The 19,033-nt window shown below is 48.7% G+C and overlaps 1 protein-coding gene and 1 long non-coding RNA gene across 2 annotated transcripts; one reads left to right on the top strand and one right to left on the bottom strand.

The window, feature by feature from the left end:
- Positions 1-177: 177 nt before the first annotated feature.
- On the bottom strand, positions 178-6,737 carry CNOT6L (CCR4-NOT transcription complex subunit 6 like). Its single transcript, XM_064416184.1, has 11 exons — positions 6,622-6,737; positions 6,327-6,513; positions 5,845-5,930; positions 5,416-5,505; positions 4,614-4,682; positions 4,194-4,351; positions 3,699-3,853; positions 3,275-3,426; positions 2,349-2,573; positions 1,670-1,872; positions 178-1,555 (listed from the first exon to the last, which is right to left on the bottom strand). Exons 1-11 carry the CDS (start codon positions 6,731-6,733, stop codon positions 1,343-1,345), a joined length of 1,650 nt encoding a protein of 549 aa, XP_064272254.1. The 5' UTR covers positions 6,734-6,737; the 3' UTR covers positions 178-1,342.
- LOC135298533 (uncharacterized) lies at positions 1,942-17,211 on the top strand. The gene is made up of 3 exons (XR_010360536.1): positions 1,942-2,313; positions 4,878-14,536; positions 15,934-17,211. It is a non-coding gene; the product is annotated as an uncharacterized LOC135298533 (long non-coding RNA).
- Positions 17,212-19,033: the final 1,822 nt, after the last annotated feature.

Raw genomic sequence — 19,033 nt, 5'->3', positions numbered from 1 at the left:
CTGAACCCATTTTTGCCTTCTGGCCCACTCCACCCCCTCCCCTGGCACCCAATCAGAGTCAGGGAATAGTTTCTCCTCTAAGTCCAATTGATTTTTTTTTTTCCCCTATGGAAAATTTCCTGTGTATAAAATGACAAAGGAAATGTTTAATTAAAGAGGAACAGCCTGACTTGGCAGTTTTGCAAGACAGAAGATGGCTCTTTTGTATTTAAAACTAATTTCACAATTCAAATTGGACTTTTTTTGAAGTATACGAATGAGACATAAATATAGGCTTATCAATCTGCTTAAAAATGTCATTCACATCATGGAAAATGTTTTTCATTTATTAAAAATATCACATTTGGAGACTAGAAACAGTAAAGTGCATGAAAAGTTTCAAATAGAAATTCAAGAAAATCTTATAGCAGCAAAAAAGCAGAATAAAGAAAAACTTAAAAACACAGACACGACCTTTTCCTATCACTGTGCCATTTTTTTTAAACATTAAGCAGCCAAACAACTTGGTTTTTTTGTTTGGTTTTTTTTTTTTTTCTTTTTCCAGAAAATTGCATCATGTTTAATGCCTCTTGAGGCACAAGGTTTTGAACTGGCCACCCAGAGCATTAAAAGGAAAGAGAAAACAAGGATTTCCAACACGTCCAAAGAGCATTAACATTTGGGAAGGAACCAGCAGCTTTTTACTTCAGCCCTGACTGACAACAGCTCCCAAACAAATTGGAACCAGGAGGATTTAGAGCTCGAATTTGATCACAAATACTTGGCTGTCTTTGGTTTTCTGATAGTACTGAGATGAGGGGCAGGGCCATGCTGCCAGTCGTTTATAGTCAGGTATTAAGTGCTTTGCTAATGTGCAAAATTTATGTCGGATGCAGAGTTGAGTCTCCATTTTGGATTCAAACAAAGAGTATTTCTAACATTCTTCCTACAAAACAAGCATCTCTAGTTTTGTTTTTCTTTCTCTAAAAGGTTGGCTCAATTTGCCACGTTCTGGAAAAAAGCATTACCTTGAAATATGTTAAATGCAAGTTTTTAAATCTCTTTTGTCCATTTAGAAGTGCAGCTTCCTACTGAAAAGAAAAAGCCAGTTTAAAGTAAAATAAAAAAAAACCCCAAAACAAAACACAAACAAAAATTAAATTAAAAACCTGGAAAGGGGAATAATACTTTGGTTCCAGCCCTAGTGCCAAATGATACCGATATGCACCAAAATGTGCAAAAATCTCTTATCAAACACATAAGGAAAGGAGCTCGAAGAAGCAGCTGAAGGTTGGCCATACTTCACTCCTATCTAGAGGGATTTACAAGTGTACAGGTCCGTGGGGCAGCCCGTGGGGCTGCACTACCTGCGGGAGGGCAGGTGCACGCCGTTCACCAGCGGCAGCAGCGGCGGCTGCAGCTCCAGCTGCGTCAGCAGCGAGAAGTGGTCCGAGGGGATGTGCGGGTGCGGGCACCCCGTGATGTTGTTGTCCACCAGCCACTGAGGGTCCAAAGGGCCCAGCACGCCCAGCACGTTCATGTGAGTGTTGGAGTAGAAAATGTAGTCAATCACACCCTGCGGAGAGAGCGAGAGAGCGCAGTGAGGGCAGGGCACGCCCTGCAGCCCTGCTCATCAGCCCGGGGGCAGGGCACTGACACGGCACAGCCCCCGGGATCGATCGGGGCTTACTTTGAAGTCGAAAGTGTAATTGGTGTAAGGCATCAGGTTGTTCTCGTAGGCGCTCTTGAGCTGGAAGCCGTGCGTGATCCTGCCCTCCGAGGCTCCGTTCTTGCCGTTGCCGCTGAAGTTCATCAGACACTCGTTGTAGCGCAGCTCCTTGAAGTCCTTGTGGTTGTCAGCTACTATGCCGTTGCTCAGGTATTCCACTACACCTGGGGGCAAGGGGAAGGGTTTAGGGAGCTGCTTCCAAAGACAGCTTTGGGGTATTATAAACCAGAAGGCCACCAAGGCACCATGAGTTCAGTTAGCAAAGCAAACCCCTCTCCTTAGAAAGTCTTCATCAGGAACTCACTTCTTTCCTACTTTCTTATTGCTACTTCAGGCATGGATAATGGATAAATAAGTCATTTAATAATGACTTATTTAAGATCTAACTGTGCTTTTCTACACTTTTGTAGGTGCAGCCAGCTCTCTTGGAGTGTCCAGCTAGGCACTGAAAAAGCAGGCGACTCAGCCAGAGGACTCGCAGTCTCTTCAGCCAAATTTCCAAAGGCAGCTGATCCTAGGAAAGCTCTCACCCATACCTTCCCTGGGCAGTGCAAAACAACCCCCTCGCCTTCAGAGGAAAAAGTGGACCCTGAGATCCTAAGAAGGTAAGTTAAAAGTCAGGCCCAACACCCAGCCTCACCTGAATCAGGCAGTGAGTTGAGATCCGCACACAGCACCAGAGGGATAGAGTTGGGATCTGCTGTCGGGCTACTGGGCCTGCTCGAGGCTTTCTCCAGGATGTTTTTCAGCTCTGAGACGAACATCATGGTCTGGATGAGTTTCACATCTGAGTATTCGGGGTCCCAGTGCATGTGGGCATTGGCCACGATGAGCAGCTGCTTGTCCACGTGAAGCGATTTCATACCTGGACACACAATGGTAGCAGTGAAAGGTTCTGTGCTCCTGCTTGCTCATACTTGGGGTGTAGCTCCTCAGGGCTCAGGGTCAGACCCACCAGCAGATGGGTGTGCTTTCATTGCTTAAACCTGCTGAAATGCCTGTAAACAGCCCAGGGAGCTCCTTCCAGCCTCCTCTGAAGCCATGAAAACCCCAGCCACGCAGACAGAGCAGGGTGGCAGTTTTACCTGTGCTGGAATTGTCTGCTGCATCTGATCAAACTTAATGAAAATGTGACAGTCAGTCAATCAAGAGGCAGGAAAAGATACCTGATAATCTCCTCCTTCCACATGAGTACATTAGCACTGACATCTAATCACTGGGGGAGGGTGGAAGGAGTCAATCCAGGGGAGGAAAAGAGAGTTGAAAATAGAAGTTGAACATTGTTGCCAACTACTGGTAAGAGCAAATGTGTGTAAACACAGTGACCTTGGGAAAGCCGAGCTGCTCAAGCAGAATGTAACAGAGTAAGTAAGCAGGGATAAAAGCCTGAAAGGAGAAAAGCAAATGCTGGGCATCCTGCTGTGAGCACAACCAGACCATGTCCTCTGTGCCTGTCTGAGCCACCCATGGGCTGCACCACCAAGGGGAACAGCATGGATTACCTAGGAACAACTCGTGCCTGTCTGTGGAGCTGAGTAGCAGTCAGGACACCGCAGTCATACTCACTTGCTCCAAATAATTCCTTGTGCACCTCCAACACCACGGCGACCCCGATGTTGTCCTTGGTCATCACTCTGTTCAACATGGCTTCCGAGCCCTCCGAGTTGGCCATGGCCACCTGGTTGAACTCCACCGTGTGCTTCTGCACCAGAGTGAACCTGGGCAACGGGGAGAGAACCCCAGTGAGCAGCTGTGCCACAGCCCCCGTGGCACTGTCCCCATCTGACAACCATCCCTGTCTGTTCCCGCAGGCTCCCTCTCTTCCAAACCGCTCCAGCTGGGTCTGGACCCGACCCGAGAGCTGCATTTTTCTTTTTGGAAGCAGTGAAAACTCTGAGAGGCAGCTCAGGCTTTGGGAAACCTCCATCCTGATTGCTGGGAGCTGTTCTGAGGCTTAGGTGTGAATTTCAGAAGCTGCTGCTGCCCTTACTTTTCCGTTTTGAAGAATATCGCGCAGCCATCCACGTGCTTTTTCTCCTGCTCCGACATGATTTTGGCACGTGACTTTGGAGAAAAGAACCCGTCGTATCCCCGTTCTTTCAAGGCTGGCAGGAAAAGGGTGAAGTATTGCTCCGTTTCCACTTCCTGCAATTGCACACAAACACCTCAGGCTAAAGAAGTGAAGGAAACCCTTCCTTGTGCCTGCCCGGGCTCGCAGGCAGAAAAGCTGCACAGTCCGTGTCCCTTCCTAGACTAATGGCCTGCTGGGAACGGGTGTGCATCCCTGGATTTCCTGGAATCCCTCCCACAGGCAAAGTGACTGGACTATTTTGAAGAGCAGCAGACCACACACTGGAACCTAGATACAAAGCTTGCATTGGGAAGACCTGGAATTTGCTATGGTGCTCCCAAGGGAACATTTAATCCTAAAGGTGGAGGTTCATGTTTTCTGTTTCTGGTGGAAAATGCAGTTATGTTTTATTACCTGAAGACTAATGATGTCTGCATCACAGTTGACTATTTCTTCCATGATTCCCTTTTTCCTGTACTCCCAGTTGAGTGCCCAGGAGGGGCAGTAGCCATAGAGCTGCCGGGTGGCGTATTTATCACACAACACATTGTAACACATGACTGTAAATGAAGCTGCAGGGAGAGAGAGAAAGGCTGTCAGCCCCTGGAGATTGTCTCTTTGGCTTGGGCAAGAGTGGCTGGAAGAGCTGTGACAAAACCCAACACGGGAAAGAAATTCCCAGCTTCCCATTCAAATGACGAAAATGGTATTTACAGCACAGCCATATGGTAATTTTTCTAGTACAAATGAACAAATTGCTGTTTTCACTCTGATCCAGGAAAAGGAAGCCCAGGGTAAGTTTCCCAGTGTGTCACCTTGTGAACACAGATTTACCTGAGGGCAGAATTTGGTCTCGTTCTTTTAAAGTAATCCATGGCCTTGGAGGCAGCTGCTCTGGATGAACTGCAAAAGAAAATTAAACCAGTGATTAATTCAGAGTTTCTATTTGTAAGTTACAGTTCCTAAGTCAAAGTGATGATTGAACAATAATGTGTTTTGCATCCCCAACTCCCCAAGTCTTCAGGGGAGGCAAAAATCATTTAAAAGGGAAAAAAATTGCCATTTTAAAGATTTGTGACTATTTTTTTGTCTCTTCAGATTCAGAAGCACCACCGAAATACTCCTGCACATGGAATAAGCTGCTGAAAAGGAGGGGTAAATCCTGGCATGGTTCAGCCATCCCTTCTCTAACAACCTTGCCCTGCATCCATCATTCCTGCAGTGCCCTAACTTGGGAGACATCAAGTGGCAAAGCAGAAGGCTCAGTTACAGAACCAGAAAGCAGGACTGAGGTCAGGTACTGGATGTTCTTAATGGCTTTGGTGTTTCTTGAGCTAGATGTGACATTCTGCTTGCATTCAAATGATTATTTCTGGTGGGGAGAACCAAAATGGCTTCAGCAAGGCAGACTTTGCCCTTGGTGGGTAATTGAACAGAGAGAACATGTGGCTGTAACACGGGAGACCCTTAGCACACATCAGCCTCTTCCACCGGGTGTGTTTTGGGATGTGATGGAGCCACCTGGCAAAAACACTACAGCAGGGAAGGAATACTCTCCCTCCAGTGGTTCACAGTCCTGTTTTAACAGCAAATCCTACTTTTAAAGCCTTTGTGCACCAGATCCCCAGGGCTGTACCTGCTAGATTGTCAAGCATGTAGTTCAGTAGCTTTCGGGTTCCGTCTGGATCCTGGTAGAGGCTGAGAATATCTTGGGATAAAGGATTGCCTGCCAACAGCACAAAACAACAGCGAGGGGATCAGCTGCCTGCCTTTCTTGAGGCTTTCCACCCAAAGAAAATCTCCCAGAATGAGAACAGACAAATTAACTCAGCAGGTTAAAGGGTTTATTTCCCTGACTGCAGATTTGAAATGAGCTCCTAAGGAAGTTTAGCAGCATTAGGAAAGAGAAGCATTGTTCTCCCAGCTGCCTGGTAATTTTTGCTACCAACTTAATGCTTAAAATAACCTGTAAGAAAACCTTGAGGTAATAGAGGAAGGTTTTGAGGCCAGCCCCCCCTCAGGATTCCTGAGAACTCGTGGGAATATGGAACTGGGAAGAGCTCACCTTTCAAACCCAGGGTTTGCAGCTGGAAGAGCCGTCCAAGTTCATAAGGCAAAACCCGTAACAGATTGTTATTTAAAAGCAATTCCCTGCAGCAAATGCAAAAACACTGGGTGAGTATTACTGCAGAAGAAACTCCTAAGGTGCTGTACACTGCTCATCCTCAAAGAGATCACTTTTCACCCTGAATTTTATTATGGAAAGATATGCCAATCTTCCCGTGTCAAAGCATGACTGAAATACATTCATGAGGGGGAAAAAAGCCACAAAGCCCAAGATGAAACCAGGGATGGAAACGGTGATATATCAACAATCAGAAAAAAAGGCCAGCGAACCCAAAAGTAATTATCAGAACCAAAGCTCTGCACCAATCTGGAGCTTTTCAGAATTATTTGAAATACAGGCACAGGAAACAAACTGAAACTCTCGGTCCCAATCCCACGCTAGAGACTTTTTGTGAAGTTAACCAGAATAATTCCCCTCACCTGAGAGACACCATGTTTCCTAGTTCTGCTGGTAAACTTCTGAGTTTGTTGGATGACAGATCCAGGTAAACCAGATTGTGAAGCTTGGCAATATCAGGTGGAATGCGAGTAAGGTTGTTGTCATTGAGGTGCAGAGCAGTCAGGTGTGTCAGCGACCACAGCGACGTGCTTAAGCTCCGCACTCTCCCTGCAAGAGGAAAGCAAGGAACTCAAACACCTCCTCAGCCTGGACCCCCTCAGGATCTGGAGTGCTCTGGGGCACTAACCGTGGGAATTTAAACCCCAACCAACTCACCCGAGATCTCTAATTCAGCCCAGTGCGACTTCTTCCCGTTGGCCACCTCTTCCGCCGACATGATGGTGTAAATTCTGCGAGGATCTGGAGGATCATATTTTTCCTTTGGCATCCCTGTTAGTCTGAAAGACCATCACAACTGTTACTGCACAGCATTCCTTCCTTTCTGTTCTTCCCAAGGATGCCCTGCAACACCACGTCCCAGAGTTTATGCACAGTAGCTGTGGGGCTGCCAAGCAGGCGCTCACAAAATTCTGGGATGGAGAAGAGCGTTTCTTCCTAGGAATTTGGGGTTTCTACGGTCACCTGCTGGCTTTCCCAGTTTACCCTCCATAACCCACGGAGCTGTTGGCTCTGTGCAGAACCTGCAGACAAGATCAGAAGCATTCTGCTGTTCCCAGATTGCTCCCTCCTGTAGTTTGCACAGGGAAGGCTCTTAACTTCTACTTACAAAGTCCCACTTCTCCACTGCACTGCACTCCACTGCTCCAAACTGCAGTCTGAGGGGGAATTAGCTCAATTTTCCCATTAACTATCCAGCTTTTGTGTTCTGTGCTTTTTCATGCTCGGGATCAGTCAAGACCTTTGTATTCCTAATGGCCCAGGAGCCATGAAAAGAGCTCAGGTAAAGCTCCCATTTAGCAGTTCTGGGGCACAAAGGGCTCCAGCCCAGTGCAAAATGTGAACATCAGAAGCCTAAGGATGAGCCTGTGCACACCAAGTTCATCCAATTGTCCTGACTGTCAGAAGGGAGCTCCGATGTCCCATTAAAAAACCACCCACTTGCCAGGGGACACAGGGAGAGGTTTTATTCCCTGCCTCCCTAGGCTGTTGCTCAGCAGGACTCTGTGTGTGATTTAAAAAGACGAGGTTAGCCGATTTTGCTGGTCTTTCCCTCCCCAGACACACAAAATCCACGAGCCTTGACTTCATACAAATCCAAAGCAGCTGCTCCAGAGGGTGCAGCTCTTCCCTCACACACTCTCCTCCAGCCAGCTGCTGCAGTAGGTGTGCAGATCCTCAAACAGCTCCAACTTGGATTTGAGGTAAGAAGCTGAGGGTTCTGCTCAGCAAGTCCAGCTAACCAAAGATGCCACTTTCCCTCTACGACGGTCAAGTCCTGCAGGGTTTTCCAGCTGATGCTGACAGCCATTCCAGCGTTCTGACATGGAGCAGGAGCTGTCCCCTGCCAAAGGGTCTCAGTTACAGGGCTGCTGCTTCCCTTCCCTCAGCAAGGCCCAAGGAAACTGCAGGGGCAAATGCGAGCCCCACATCTAATTACAGCCCCCTGTCACTTCCAGGTGAGCTCACACGGCCAGCAGAGCTACGGGATAAGAGGATTCCGTGCTCACACTGCCTGGCACGGGGCCATGAAGGAAACCAGTTACTTAAGGACACGGGATTACACCTGAAATCCTTCCACCTTTGCTCCAGAATCCCAAAATCACAACAGCCTTTCCCCCCAACGCAAGCAGGCTGCGCTTTGGGAGTGCCAGATCTCTGCTGCTTGGATTTCACTGGATTTATCTTCGCTCTTCAAGTGCTGGTGTGGAAGCAGGCAGCACTTGAACAGACTCCTCACAGCCCCTGCCAGGCCACAGGAGCCCTATTCCACCTGCCCTTGCTGCTTCATCTGTCAGATGTCAAGCTGATCTGTACCTCTGCAGCACCTGGACCCAAGGCACGGCACACCTGGCTGTTCAAACCCAGGATTTGGGTGAGTGCTCTGTGATGAAGTCCTTAAAACCACGGTGCTGAGACCACCTGAGGCACCCCCTGCCCATCCAGTGAGCCCCTGACACCATCTGAAAGCTCCAGGACTAGCCCTTGGCAGGGCACCCAGATAAATGATGTTGAAATACTCTGCCAATGCAGAGCGATGTGTGGCCATCAGGGGCCTTCCAGAGGAGTGAGCCCTGAGCTGGGAGGCAAAGGACACACGCATTTTTCAGCTGTTAGTCACTTGAATATTGCTTTGAAACCGTGGTGAGTCAAACAGGCAGCAGTGTCATTGCCACAGTTACAGAAAGGGGAAAACAAACCTAAATCAAATGCACTTTTTTTCTGTCCTTCTGCATCACAGCAACATTGAGGAAGACCTGAAAGTCACCGTGTGTAATTTTGTTCTTGGGCAAAAAATTGATTCTGCCTGGGTTCCCAGCTCCTGCCATTCCTATCTGCCACTCTGCTTGTCCTGGAACCAAAACAATATCCAGAAATCCCAACCTGGTTTTGCTCAGTCTTCATGGAAGCACACTGAGTTCCCTGGATCTGTGAACTCCAAAATCTGATGCGCATCAGTGCAAATTCTGGCAGGCTTTTATCCTAAAGGCTCCCCTTGGAAAACTTCTGAAGCTACCAAAACTTGCTCTCTGCTACAGATCTAGCCCTGATTTAATGTAAATTAAACACAGAATCTCTTCCTCATTTTGTGTAAATTACAGAAAACCTGGAGATGAGGACATCAGTGCATTAGTAAGAACAATATTTAAACTCTGGGGGTTCCTAATGGAACTCTCTGGGTCCAAAAAACCCAGAGGGGACTGGCAGAGCAGGATTACTCAGTTGTAACCCTAAGTGTGGTTCTGGGTGAGCCTAAGCAGCTCACTGAGGTGGATATAAAAGGGGCAGGGGCAGGTACTGTGTTTCCACCAGAAGGTGTGTGCCAGCCTTTTCCTTGGGCTTTTGGAGTTTTATGCTGTTTTACTTGCTGGGCTGTTTTTGTGTATGAGGCATGCTGACTATCATTTAAAGCCTGGAGAAAAGAAATGAGTAATGGAACGCTGCTGAAGGTGTGAAGAGTGTCAGAGCAAAGGTTGAGCTACTGGGTTGCAGCAGAGGCTTTTAATATGAAGAAATGTTTTTTGGGCAGCAGACAACAGGAACTTCTGGCTTTCAAGCACACAGTCCCTTCCCCAGAGAGTGTAGATGGTGCATTTCTTAAATTACAGTGCCCAAAAGGTGTTTTGTTCAAGTTGTTTGACACCTCAGTGCCTAAATGAGGAGGCCAATGGAGAAGAGCTGTGCCTGCCTCCTGCCGCAGCCCTGTGTTCACAGGCACAGCTCCAATCCCTCACCTTCAGCCCAGTGACATTCTTTGTGATCCTCTCCTTTTCCCCCCAGCCTCTGTACACGGCTGAGTCAAGCTGCCAAAGCATTCTGGAAGCCATCCAGCAGCCAGGCCTGAGAGGCTCTTCCTTCCTGTGAGCACAGCTGACTGTCCATCCCCTCCCATGTGGGGATCCCTCCCAGGAATTAGCCGTGTGTTGGCTGCCGGGGCGTGCGCGTGTGTACGCACACGTTGTCCAGCCGGGCTGAGGGCTGGCAAACAGCACCCTTTGCATCCCTTCTTCATCTCCACGGCCATTCCTGTGCTTTGGAGGCAGCCCTGAGTGGCTGCAAAGGCTGCTTGTCTGCTCTGCTTTTGGGGGAGTGTGACAAAAGTCTCCCCATTTCGGAACAGCCAATAGCCACAAGCACAAAAACTGGATTTCCTCCTCTATGGGGCAGGAAAATCAGGTGATTGTTCAAGGGTATGGTAAGGGGAGTCAAAGAAACCTGCCAATACTGGGGTATGTGCAGATGTGTTAGCTTAGGGTAAACTATTTGCTATATCCCTGTATACAGCATCTAGTCTGTATAAATCAGCATTAAACATTGGAGAATGGGGAATTCCGGTGGTCTTCGGCATGGAGCTGAGCTTTTGCCAGATGCTTTCCTGCAGGACTATGTCCAACCACCTCTGTGTACACTGCCTCTCCCAAGAATTCAAGGAGCACCCTGAGTCTGTCCTCCCAGGTACTGTGTCTTTCCAGCTTATTCCAAGTACCCTGACTGGGGCAGAGATTAGCAGGGAATCAAATATAAATGCCTCATCGTTTTTTTTTAATTTAAAAAAAATCCCTCAAACAATTCAAAAGCAATGTTTGAGGAGATTTGAAAGAACCCCTGAGGGAAGTCTGACACAGAACACAAGGAAATTCAAGCTGGGACTAGGGAAAGGTTAAGAGGTAACCAGGAACCTGCAGCAGGCAGTAAATTCAGTGGTGCTGGGGTCCCAGGGGCCTCCACGTTATCTCTTTGAGCCCAGAGAAGCACAGACAAGTCAGAAGCAAACAGCAAAAGCCAAGGGGAGGAGTGGGAAGGGAGGGAACGAGCTGTATTTGATTAATTCCAGAGCCAACTGGCACTCACTTGATGGAAATGCTAATTGTCCCACTGACATACACCCACTAGTTATTCCCCTCATTCCCTCCTCTCCTCTAAATGAAGCAGTCTTTTCTTAAATCACAGGTAACACAAGCATATCCAGGTTTCCACCCTTCCTCTTCCTCCATGTCACACCCCCACTTACAGGACCAGCTGAACTATTTACTGCATGGAAATCCTACACAGCTGCTTTTTATTGCTGTGCTTGGTTAAGAGTCACTCCTCACTGCCAAGGAACAATTCCTCCCTGCTGGAAGCAGCCTGTTACCTCTCAGGGAGTGCATGACAGCTCCTGGATACTCACATCAGGTCACTGTGTCTGCAGGTGCCTTTTACCCTTTGTGCTTCCAGAGCAGCTCTTGGGGCTGCTTCACGTGCAAACACAGGGCAGGCTGCTCCCCAAAATAAGGCTCTGCTTACCAGAAATGCATGCAAGGGGCCACTGTAGGGCAAGAAGTGCTCCTAGCAGCCAGCCTGTAAATAAATGTCATCAGAAGCCCCCAAAGGGCTGGTTTAAACACTGTGCTTATTTATTTACACAAGTATCTTGCACTGTTTCAGAGAAATGACCCATTTGCAATGCTGCTCCATCCCCTGGGGAGTGCTGGGCTTCTAATGAGATCCAGGACAGAGTGGCTTAAAGGATTAGGAGCTGAAGTCACCGGGAGTGTGGGGAAGGAAGGAGCCAGTGCTGGATCAAGACAAAACACCGGCCTGGGCTGTGGGCATGGCAGAGAAGCAGCCAAGTATGGCTGCAGCTTAAAGCAGGGGGTTTTCCTGGCACTGGGGAGACACAGAAGTGCCAACAGCAGGGGCACGGCGAGCTGGCAGGGCTGTGGTGTGCCAGTGTCCCTCCGAAGCGGGAGGGGAAGGGCTGCTCTGCTGGCAAGGCTGACCTGACACCCATCCAGTCACTCCGAAATGACACAGACCTGCTCAGGCTGTGCTGAGAGCCAACACCGTGCCTCACTCAACTCCTCAGGATCAATACCTGGAGAGGAGTCAGCTGTTGACCTCGTTTTTGAGCAAAACTACACGGGAATTACGAATCCATGCACGCTGAGGTCTTCTCAATGAAGCAAGCCTAAGATACAGCTGGAATCATCAATACCCTTTCATCCTTCAAAGCCCAAAGTTTGGGCTAGGAGGAAAGAAATGAGATTATTTCCACAGCCACGGTGTCATCTCCCCTTTTCAGTGGGAGACTGCCAGCCCTTCCACAAAATAAGCAAAGCCCAGCAACACTTCAGTTACTCTGCTTCAACAATCCAAAGAAATCTGCCACTGAAAAACTTAATTCAAACAGCTTTAGGGTTACAAGGCTTGCCTTGTTCAACCACAGGTAAGTTTGGATGAGTCAAAGCTCAAGATTTTAAAAGGAAGAAGGAGAAAAAGAAAAAAAAAGCCAAAGGAAAAAGCACACACTGATAGTGGAAACTGTTTTGCAATCACTGGCACAATAAATGAGCCTTTTCAGTCTGAACAGGCCCCAGGATGCTGCACTAGTGCTCAAAGTAGCTGGGCTTGTATGCTCAGGAGGAGAGAGAAGGGATCTGTTAAAAAACCCCAGTTTATAGGAATAAACCCTCTTCTCCAGAGGGTGTATTTAAATGTACTTTGCATTAAAAAAAAAAAAGTTTGCCTAATAGCCTGAGCAAAGCATATTATTTGAATATTGAAAGATAGTTCAGCTGCTTCTGTATCTGATTATCCCAGTATTTCCCATGAGCATTTCCACCTTACTTAAACTTCCAACCATAATCCCACACTGGTTTGGGCTGGAAGGGACCTTTAAGCCTCTCCAGCTCACATCCCTGCCATGGGCACGGGCACCTTCCACTGTCCCAGGCTGCTCCAGGCCCTGTCCAGCCTGGCCTTGGACACTTCCAGGGATCCAGGGACAGGCACAGCTTCTCTGGGCAGCCTGCTCCAGAAGAGAGGCTCAGCTTGTGTGGGCTCCTCTGTTCAGCCACGTGAAGGGATCTCACCTAAAGGCAGGGAATACCTTTGGCAAGTTTTGCTGTAGCTTTTCAAACAGGTTGGTTTTCTGCTATTTCTTAACCTGCTGGCAGGTGAGAGGTTAATTACAGAGCTCTCTGAAAGGAAGCTGAAGAAGACAAATGCCTGGCAAAGGCCTGGTGCTACCTCCCCTGCTGTACAGAAATGCAGAGTAAAGGAAGAGCACAGACTCAGTGGGTAGGTCAAGAGGCAGGTAAGGATTCAGGAATGCTGGAGCCTTGTTGACAGCCTGAGGTTTTCAACCAGGTAATTTTCCAAGCAGAAAATACTTGTGAGTTATACTCATCTCCCCACGTCCAGGGTTGTTTTGTTCAGACGTGCAGCTGCCACAAAATGACTTAAAACTGAATTATTCCCCCTTTACCTGCACAGGAAGCACCTGGGGGTTCCTAGAGCAGGCAGAAAACCACCTTGCAAAAAACCACCTAGTCTCAAACCTCCTGGTCTGTCCACAGTCTCAAGACACTCCACAGATATGCTTTCTCATGCACTCCAAACATTCCTAATTCCTCTGGTGCACTCCACTCCTTCCCTGTCTTTTGCTCTAGTCTAAGGAGGAGGAGGAAGGCTCCTTGCACAGGTACAAACATGTCCCTGGAGACTGACCTGCTCCCAGTGGCAAGATGTGACTTGGATGGAGGGAAAAAAAGGTAAGGCCAGCTCTTCCTGGCACCTGGGAATGTTCTGGTATGTGAGAAGTCATCTGGGCCTGCTTTCCTTTTGCTTTCTTAACCTTCCAGAACAAAAAGGGATTCAAGGAAAGGCGTTCACAAGTGGGAATTTTGCCTGGGCAGCCGTTCATCCTGTGCTAGCTCTTTCCCACTGCCAGGGCCAGTTGTAAATTAATGTAACACAAGAAGCAGAAATTGAATTTTGAACTATAGAGAAGCAGAAAGAGCAAAGGATAGTCTCCACGTGTCGGGGCTGACTCAGGATAAAGGACTTTTTTTTGGTGACATACATCCCCCCCTTGTGATCTCACACAGGAAGCAAAGCATACAAAGTATGTTTTCTGCTTTCCCCCTTTCTCAGTTTTTCTGGGAGCATCCTATGGGAAAAAAAGAGCTACAAATCTGCAGAAGGAGGGCTTCAGCACTCTGTTTAGGTGGTGCTTAAATCCAGAGCCTTTTGAAAGGGCCTTTAGATTGATTTCTTAGGAAGAAAAAAAAAAAAAAAAGAAAGCAAAAACTAATTTGTGATTAGAAGGCACAAAGATGTTCACTCAGATGGAAGCATTCCTGAAAAGCAAGGGGAAAACTACCCGAGCAATTCATTCAGCTGCCCTAAAGGGTAAACAGCAAACTTGAACACCAGCCACAAAGCCTGATTATTATTAACAGCTTGACCAAAAGCTTATGGGTTTTGTACTTTCCTTTGTACTCCTGGAATTTGATGAACTTAAAAAAATGTGTTTGACACCAAAGCAAGGAGGAGGGTGCCTCTGCAGCAACACAAGGCTGAACATTCCTCCCTCTCCTGCAGCCTGCCCAGCTGCCTCAGCCCAGGAACTTTTTCTGCCTTTACAAAATCATGTCAAATGTCTAATTGGGCCTTCCCTTCCAGGCTGTTGGAAGCAGCAGTGTGGGGAGCTGTTGACCTGGAGAGCTAATTGTGGAAGGGCTGGTGGCCAGGATAAAGGAGCTTTGCTTTGCATTCCCGTTCCCAACACAGCCCCTGGAGAGTACAGGTGGGTGCAGAACCTGGGAAGGGGAGAGGCCCACAGGACAAGAGCTGCCTCCATAAAAATTCCTGCTGCTCTTGGCTGAGGGCACAAGAGGTTTCCCTTCGTGCTTTGTTTGGGATAAGGAATAATCCAGATTCAAATCAACAGGAATGGTGGCAGGGTGTTCTGAAGGATTTGTCTCTTCATGTCGGAAATTTCCCAACCCTCCAGCTGCAAGTGGGGGGAACCCAAAACTAAACTCCTGCTGAAGGGAAAATTTTAATTTAGAACATGCACTTACAGCCCAGCCTTCATATCCTGCAAATCTGCATTTGGAGTCCCACAGGCCTTTTCTTCACATTTTTTCTGTCTTTCTCAGAAAAACCACCAAGCTCCTCCCCACCCAGGCAAGCAGAATGGGGAAGACAGTACACCCCACCGAGGCGAATGCTGAGCATAAATGGTGCTGTGCAGCCATAAACTGCATTAATGACTGCCCTCAGGAAATGCCAGAGCAGGGGTGAGCACACACGACCTACAAACTGTGCTTACATTACTCCCAGCAGCTCACTGGGTTTCTTTTCTCTCCCCTGCTCTGGGTGCAGCTCCCAAAATCCCTGTGCTCGCTGACTGCACCTGACTTGGAGCTACAATTGCCTGGAGCTGCTTTTTGTTCGTCCTGGAGCATTTTGCTAAGTGCTGGTTGAACATCTCCCCCTCTGAGGGATAAAATGTGTTCCTTGCAGGACAGCAACAGAGCATCTCTGCCTGTCTCTCATCCTGTTTTCCATGACCACCTGCCCAGTCGCTTCCTGGTGGTGGCTGAACACTCCTAAAGTTACATCTCTGTAAGGAGATGCCCAAGAAACTACAAAAGCTGTTCTTCTAAAGAGGATTCCAGGAAAATTTTCTTCCAGTGCTCCCTGTTACTTAGAGTAACTTCAGTTTGGTGTTTGTTTTTGTTTTGAGGAGGGTGTGGAATTTTTTTTTTCTCTCATTTTCAACTCTGAGAGAGGAATTTTCTCCCACTCAGCAGCACCCAAGTCAGGCTCAGCACCTTGCCACTGGAGGTAGGTGTCACGTAGCCCTTTTGTGAATTTACTGAGCTGCCAGCAGAGCCAGTCAGCAAGTTCAGCTAAAGGCTTTCCACGGTGCTCTCTGCCTCCAGCTCCGAGATCTGAAGGCACAGATGGGTCCAGAAAATCCTGTGCATGTCAAGTTCCTTTTGCCATTTCTGCCAGACACTTCAGTTTACTTTAATTTGAACTTTTTGGGGTGGTCTTGTGGTGTGAAGTTTGATAGACAGCCCCAAGGTGCACAAAAGACAGGGGAGGAGAGCAGCAGAATTCCAGAAATATTGTCACCACCTAAGGATCTTGATAAAGAAACCTTTTTTTCGTTTTGTTTTTAAATCATTACAGGTGTGAAGCTGCACGGACAAATCACTGGAAACCCAAAGAACTATTCAGAAGGTGAAGTTACACCACACTGTCACTGCAACAAGCATCCAAGCCTTGATTACAGCCTGCCATCAAGAGAACCACAGAATCTGGACTAAAAAAAAAAAAAAAAAAGTTACAAGAGGCTTAGCATTTAATGCTCTAAAGCACTAAATCCACAGCAAATCCTCCTGAACCTAAATATGCCTAAGACATATTTTAACTTTTTTTTTTTTTTTTTTAAAGTTTTCACAAATGCCATCTTATGCTCCCAAAAAAACCAAGCTGCACTGGTACTTTTGCTCTCTCAGTAGTCTGCAAATCAGGTTACAGTCCCGTGCCTCGAGTGCCCTTTTGGCACTCCCCTCTTTCCACCAAACAGTGAGCAAGTAAAAAGTAAGCACTTATTTGGATTTTTCTCCCCTTTTAAGCCCAAGTAACCCAAAAGTGTCCAGCAGATTACAGCTGATAGAAGCAGAATTTCTGGGGGTGGTTCAAGAAAGTTTGCCTGGAATTTACGCACGTTACTGATGGATAATTTTATCACCTAAAACCTTGGGGAGGGTTTTAGTAAGAAGAAACACATCCCTCCACTTGTGCACATTGACTCAAACAAAAAAGCCAGTGGCTGCTGTGATTTACCTGACTTTAAGTTTTAATTCTTGGTGGTTTAGATTTAAATTAAGTAGAGGCTTACCCAGTGTGGAAATTAATTAATTTTTCTCCACTGGTGCTTTTTCATTCTCCACACACACACACACACCTTGGGATCACTTTCTGGCTTCTTTCTCCCAGGACTGGTGTGAAAGCTGAACCTGGTCAAAAGCCTGGCTGGCTTTTTGCAAAACCAGCCAGGCTGTTAATGGGGAAACAACAAAATACTCCCAGTTTCTCCCACTAAATGGAAGTTTTATCCCATGGAAAGAGAACAGCCGTAACGTCACTTACTTCCACAAGAGAATTCCCACTGCAAACGTGACGGGGCTCCTACAGATTCTGGATGGGAAGAGGAGAGCCACACATGGCAAATACACCCCGAGCAGCCTTCCCTTCCTTTTCCTTCCCTTCCCTTTCCTTCCCAGGCAGGCAGATGAATGCCTGAGCAGGCTCCATCCCTGGAAGCAGCGCTGCTCCCAGGCCAGGGAAACACCCTCCAGGCAAAGGCAAACAAGCTCTATCAGTAAGAGTGCACTTGTGCAGATAACTGCTCCTGCAGCTGGGACTGGTGCTGGCACAGCTCTGGCAGTCACGGCTGGGAAACTCCACAGCCACTGCCACGGATCTGCAAAGCTCTGCCTTTCCCATGCTGCAGCCAGGGTGAGTTTGTCCAGCAGTCTGCTGGTGGGGAGGCTCAGCCTGGCAGGCTGGGGTCTGGCCTTCCAAGGGTGCCAGGGAACTAAACTCTGCACAGGAACACCTATGGGCCGTTTACACTGAGTTTTATCCTTCAATTAAATGCACAAACGAAATGAGAAAGAGCCCCTGTAGGAAGAGATAAAAGGGAATAAATTAAATTGTGCTGCACTTCAGCACTCAGAGCAGCCCCCGCTTTTAACAGTAAGAAGGGAACAAAATGGAAAGTGTTTAACAGGGTTTGTTTAGCAGACAGAGAGCAGAGCGCTGCAGAATTCCCACTGTTCTGTGAAGCCCAGCAGGCACACTGCAGGGCTTTGGGAGTCACCTCTGGACTGGAGTCACCTCCCAGGCTGGAGCTCCAACACAAGTTCTGTTTGGGTGAACCAGCACCATCCGGCAGGCTGGGTCATTATTCCAGAGCACAGAGGTGTCAGCAGTGCACGCTGTCCATCTCCTCCAGAGCCACATTCTGAAATCAGGCTGGAAGCACCTCCCCGGTGGGGAGGGAGCAGGGCTCTGTCCAGGTCAGGCTGTGGCACAGAGCAAAACTCGGCGTCCCAGCAGCCTGGATCTGCCGGGAGGCACCGCAGCCGTGCCCATGGATGCTGCCCTCCAGGACAGGGATGTGTGGCAGAACCATTTCCCCGTTTTTCACAGGGAGAACAGAGATGAAATCCCTGTCAGGCCGTGCTCTGCCTTCACCAGAGCTCTCTGGCCCTCCAAAGGGGAATACAGGATGATACAAGGAATTTCCCGGGTTGTGAGGAATAATGCGCTATTTCTTTTTAAAAATAAACCCGTTGCCATCACTTTCATTATCAGCCATGTCTACACACCACAAACAACTCCTGGGTGGGTGTTTGCCCCTCTAGGTTAGCTCCAAGTTGTGGGGGAGCTTCACATTTTAATTGTAAGAAATTCCCTGCGTAACCAAGGCCGTGTAAAATCTTTATCAGCACGGCAACTCAGAAGTTGTACCTCCCCAAAACAAATACTCAGCCTATTCAAAGTTTCCAAAAGGGCCAGATAAAAGCCACTGCTCTAAAGATTTCCAGAAGGTCAGATAAAATGTGGTGTGGCTGGGAGCGACAGAGCCCTCCGCCACATTGAGCAGGAGCACCGCAGTTTAACAAGGGAGCCCCAGACTCTAACAAAACTCAGTGTTTAAGTGCGTGCATTCCTTTGCGAGCACCACGCCTGGCCTGGCAGCCCAGGTTTTATTGCAGGTGACACTCCTGTCCTCCTCCTGCTGCGGAGAAACCCACTGAGAACCCACCGGGAAAAGGCGGCCGGACCAGCGTCTCCCCGAAACGGCCTGACCCCAAACACCCCCTCACCCCAAACCCGCCGGGGTCACGCACAGCGCCGGGCCGGGATCCCAGCACGGCACGGCACGGGCACTGGGGCCGAGCCCTGCTGGCCCCGCGGCCGGGATTCGCCCCACGGCCACGGCCGGGGTGACTCCCGGGGCTGAGGTTCACCTCCAGCCTGGGATCTACCCCACGGCCGGGGTTTACCCACGGCCGGGGCTCACCCCACGGCCGGGCTCTGTCCCACGCCTGAGGCTCACCTCACGGCCAGGCTTCACTCCGGGGCCCACGAGCGGGACTCGCCCCAGCGCCGCGGCTCACCCCACGGCCGGTACCCGTCTCCGCGCCGGGATCCGTCCCCCCGCGCCCGGCGCCGGCCCCACGAGCACGGCTCTCCGCACGGCCGCCCCCCGCGG

This window comes from Passer domesticus, chromosome 4, assembly GCF_036417665.1.
Source record: "Passer domesticus isolate bPasDom1 chromosome 4, bPasDom1.hap1, whole genome shotgun sequence".
Lineage (NCBI taxonomy): Eukaryota > Metazoa > Chordata > Aves > Passeriformes > Passeridae > Passer > Passer domesticus.
Note: the sequence above shows the minus strand (reverse complement) of the source record. Positions and strands in the feature narration are given on the sequence as shown.